Source organism: Otolemur garnettii, unplaced genomic scaffold (genome assembly GCF_000181295.1).
Source record: "Otolemur garnettii isolate 467f Iridium unplaced genomic scaffold, OtoGar3 scaffold00025, whole genome shotgun sequence".
In the NCBI taxonomy this organism is placed as follows: domain Eukaryota; kingdom Metazoa; phylum Chordata; class Mammalia; order Primates; family Galagidae; genus Otolemur; species Otolemur garnettii.
This window is the reverse complement of record NW_003852420.1, coordinates 20,794,934-20,797,921: the sequence shown is the minus strand read 5'-3', so window position 1 is coordinate 20,797,921 and position 2,988 is coordinate 20,794,934. Positions and strand designations below refer to the sequence as shown.

The 2,988-nt window shown below is 46.3% G+C and overlaps 1 protein-coding gene across 3 annotated transcripts in view; it reads left to right on the top strand.

Moving 5' to 3' along the window:
- Positions 1-2,761, top strand: part of AGO1 (argonaute 1, RISC catalytic component) — a 38,454-nt gene extending 35,693 nt beyond the window's left edge. For 2 of the 3 annotated variants that reach the window (XM_003788178.3, XM_023512147.1), the window contains exon 19: positions 44-2,761. In XM_003788178.3, the coding sequence (XP_003788226.1) occupies positions 44-152 (109 nt within the window). In that variant the 3' untranslated portion in view covers positions 153-2,761. The remainder of the gene's footprint in view (positions 1-43) is intronic. The other variant, XR_002772901.1, reaches the window with a different exon arrangement.
- The last annotated feature ends 227 nt before the right edge of the window (positions 2,762-2,988 follow it).

The following is a 2,988-nucleotide window of genomic DNA, read 5'->3' as shown; positions in this document are numbered from 1 at the left end:
TCAGTTCACCAGGAAGGATTTCTTTCATTTTTTCCCTTTTCAGTGGAGAGGGGAGCCACATATCCGGGCAGAGCAATGGGCGGGACCCCCAGGCCCTGGCCAAAGCCGTGCAGGTTCACCAGGATACTCTGCGCACCATGTACTTCGCTTGAAGGCAGAACGCTGTTACCTCACTGGATAGAAGAAAGCTTTCCAAGCCCCAAGAGCTGTGCCACCCAAATCCAGAGGAAGCAAGGAGGAGGGCGGTGGGGTAGAGAGGAGTTCAGGAGGCCTTGTTTCCTTCTATAGTGGTGGTATAAGGGTGGGGAACAGGGCCAGCAAAGACAGACCACCAGCGAGAAATCTCTGATATCAACCTCATGTCCCCCACTCACTCCTCTCCCCATCTTGTCACATCTGGCCCTGACCCCACTGGACCAAGAGGGGTGCCCACCACACACAAGTGTCTCATGTGACTCACAGTGCTAAAGACTCATGCTTGACAGCTTGGTAAGGTTGGCTTTGCAGCACTGCGGACAAAAGCTGGTAGGTTTGGGTTTGATACTTTAGATGGGAAAGCAAGGGGCTTGAGAAAGTGGGTGGGAGGAGGGAAGGATTTTTTAGGAGCCTTAATCAGAAAAGGTCTAGATTTGTTTAAGAAGAAAAATGAAAGCAGAAACCCAGATCAATATTTTAGAATACTAGATGTTTTAATGGGTTCAGAATCTGGTTTGTAGGAAGATTTTTAATGGTTTTGATTGCTCCTCCCCCAGCTGCCACCCCTTCTTGCCCTTATTCCTTTCTCTCCACATTTTCTACCCCACCTTACTCCTCCTTCCTGACAGACATCCAGCCCCTAGTAATACTTAAGGCACTATGGCACTTAGCTCTGAAGTGACACGACCCTGTCTTCCTTCCGCCTGCTGGTGGGTAACCAGTGCCTTCCCTGTAACGGTAATGCTGCAGAACTGCAACCTTTTGTACCTTCCTTTGGGGGATGGGGTGGGGGTGGGAGAGGAGGTAGGTGGGGAAGAAATACCCCAAACTCAACAAGCCTCCAGCCAGAATGCCAGCTATTTTGCATGTGAAGGAATTGACTCCCACATTCATTGAGCTTTTTAAAAGATCACAACCTCAAGATGGTTAAAATCCATTGACATTTGCACTTTCAGACATGACAAGTCTCAAGTCTTGGAGCTGCTGAGATGACTGGCCCCTGGCCTTTCCACTTATGCCTCCTTTTCTCCCTGTTCCCCGACTTCTCACCCTGCTTGTGTCTGGAGTTACTTTCATAGCATTTCTCAGTCTTCTTTTTTCCCTGATGGTCAAGTCTCTTACGTTTCAATATTTCTTAACTGGGGTGTCTTATAACAAAAGGTCTTTAGATCTAAAATAAGAAAAAAGAGAGAAAACAAAATGTTATTTTTATACCATAACTTGAGTCTATTGCCAAAATTTGGAATTCCCTCCCATGCTGAATGAGTTTATATCCTAGAAACATTGAGCCATCAGGAGGAACTGTGTACCTGACTTGTTCTCTGGCCTGGCTAGGTAGGGGGTGGTTATCTCCCCAATGTGGGGCTCAGACTCCATCCTTCCTCTGTGCAGATAGTAACCTTTTTCTCGCTACAGCCTCTCTCCTCTGTACTGTCCTGCACCCTTTCTTGTAAGTGCATCTTCCTTTCCTCTGGACTGTCATCTGACCCTTTGGCTTATCCTAGATTCCAGTGTGTCCTATGGACAGGCTGAGGAATTTTGCTGCTCCCTTTTGCTTCTGTTTACACAAATGGATTTTTCCTGATTTCCCACTAGGGCATGTGAGTGGGTAGCATGGTTGGTTTTTTTATTTGTTTTTGTTTTTTTCTGTCTTGAGTAAAGGGGACTGGAAAAGAAAGTGGTTCTAGCTTGATCCCTGCTGTCCTTAAGGCAAGGCCCCCTATTTTCTTGACTGCTTTTTTTTTCTTTCTTTTTTTTCTGTCCTATTGCTTGGGCTGGGGAGTTGCAAATTCAGTGTGGAATTTCCTCATTTTGAGGAGCCTTGGCTTGGGTTTGCCCTAATCTGGTAATGAAGCCATGATATTTTAGATCTAGCCCAGGCTTGGAGGCCAGCCAGAGGAAGGAGAGTCTGAATCCTGGCCTTTGGAGTTAGAGCTACCCTTTCCTCTCCCTAGCAGCTTTTGTATGACCAAGATTTGCTATGCAAAACAATCTATCCTAGGTTCTGTTCTGGTAGGCTATGTTGTTCAGCAACTTCACAAACCATAGCACATACATTATGGAGAAAGCATCAGGACTGTTGAGTAACTCCTCCTTTTTTCCTGCCAGCTACAGTATGGGGTGCCCCATGGGCTCAAGCCCCGCTGAAGAACAGAATGGAGGGCTCTAGGAGGAGGCAGCTCACTGGAGAACCTACATTCCTTACACAAGTGCCTAAAGAGAGTGATGCCAACACTCCATCTGCCCTGTCCATTGCCTTCACATACAGTCTACTTCCGTGTTCCATCACCCTTTGGGGAGGGAAGCTCTCCTGGGACAATGGGCTCTGGATGTTCTCTGCTTGGGTACATTTTGGGGCTGGAATCAGGGCACTATTCCTGGAGGGTCCATTTATTCACCAGCATTTGCAAATGTTCATAGGGAGCAGGTGGCAGTCACTACTCCCAGCAACAACTTTGTGTTCTCTCTTTGCCTCACTCTCTCCACTTGAGTTTTCAGCTGGGGCTTGACATACATTTTTAGCCCTTTGTCATTGCACATGGCATTCAATAAATAAATATAAGAGAGAAGCAGCTTGGGTGATGACAAGAAAAATTGAGTTCTTTCTCTGATTTCTTTTTTTTTTTAATTTTTGAGACTTGAAAAATACCACTGACCTTGAGGATTATTCTTGCTTGAAAGGTGGTGCATGCAAATTGAGAAGTGGTGTTTGGCAGCATTTGGCTTATGTGGATTTGGTCTAAGTGGTGCTTCTTACCCAAGCTCTAGGGAAGTGTTGATGAGACTCTAGCC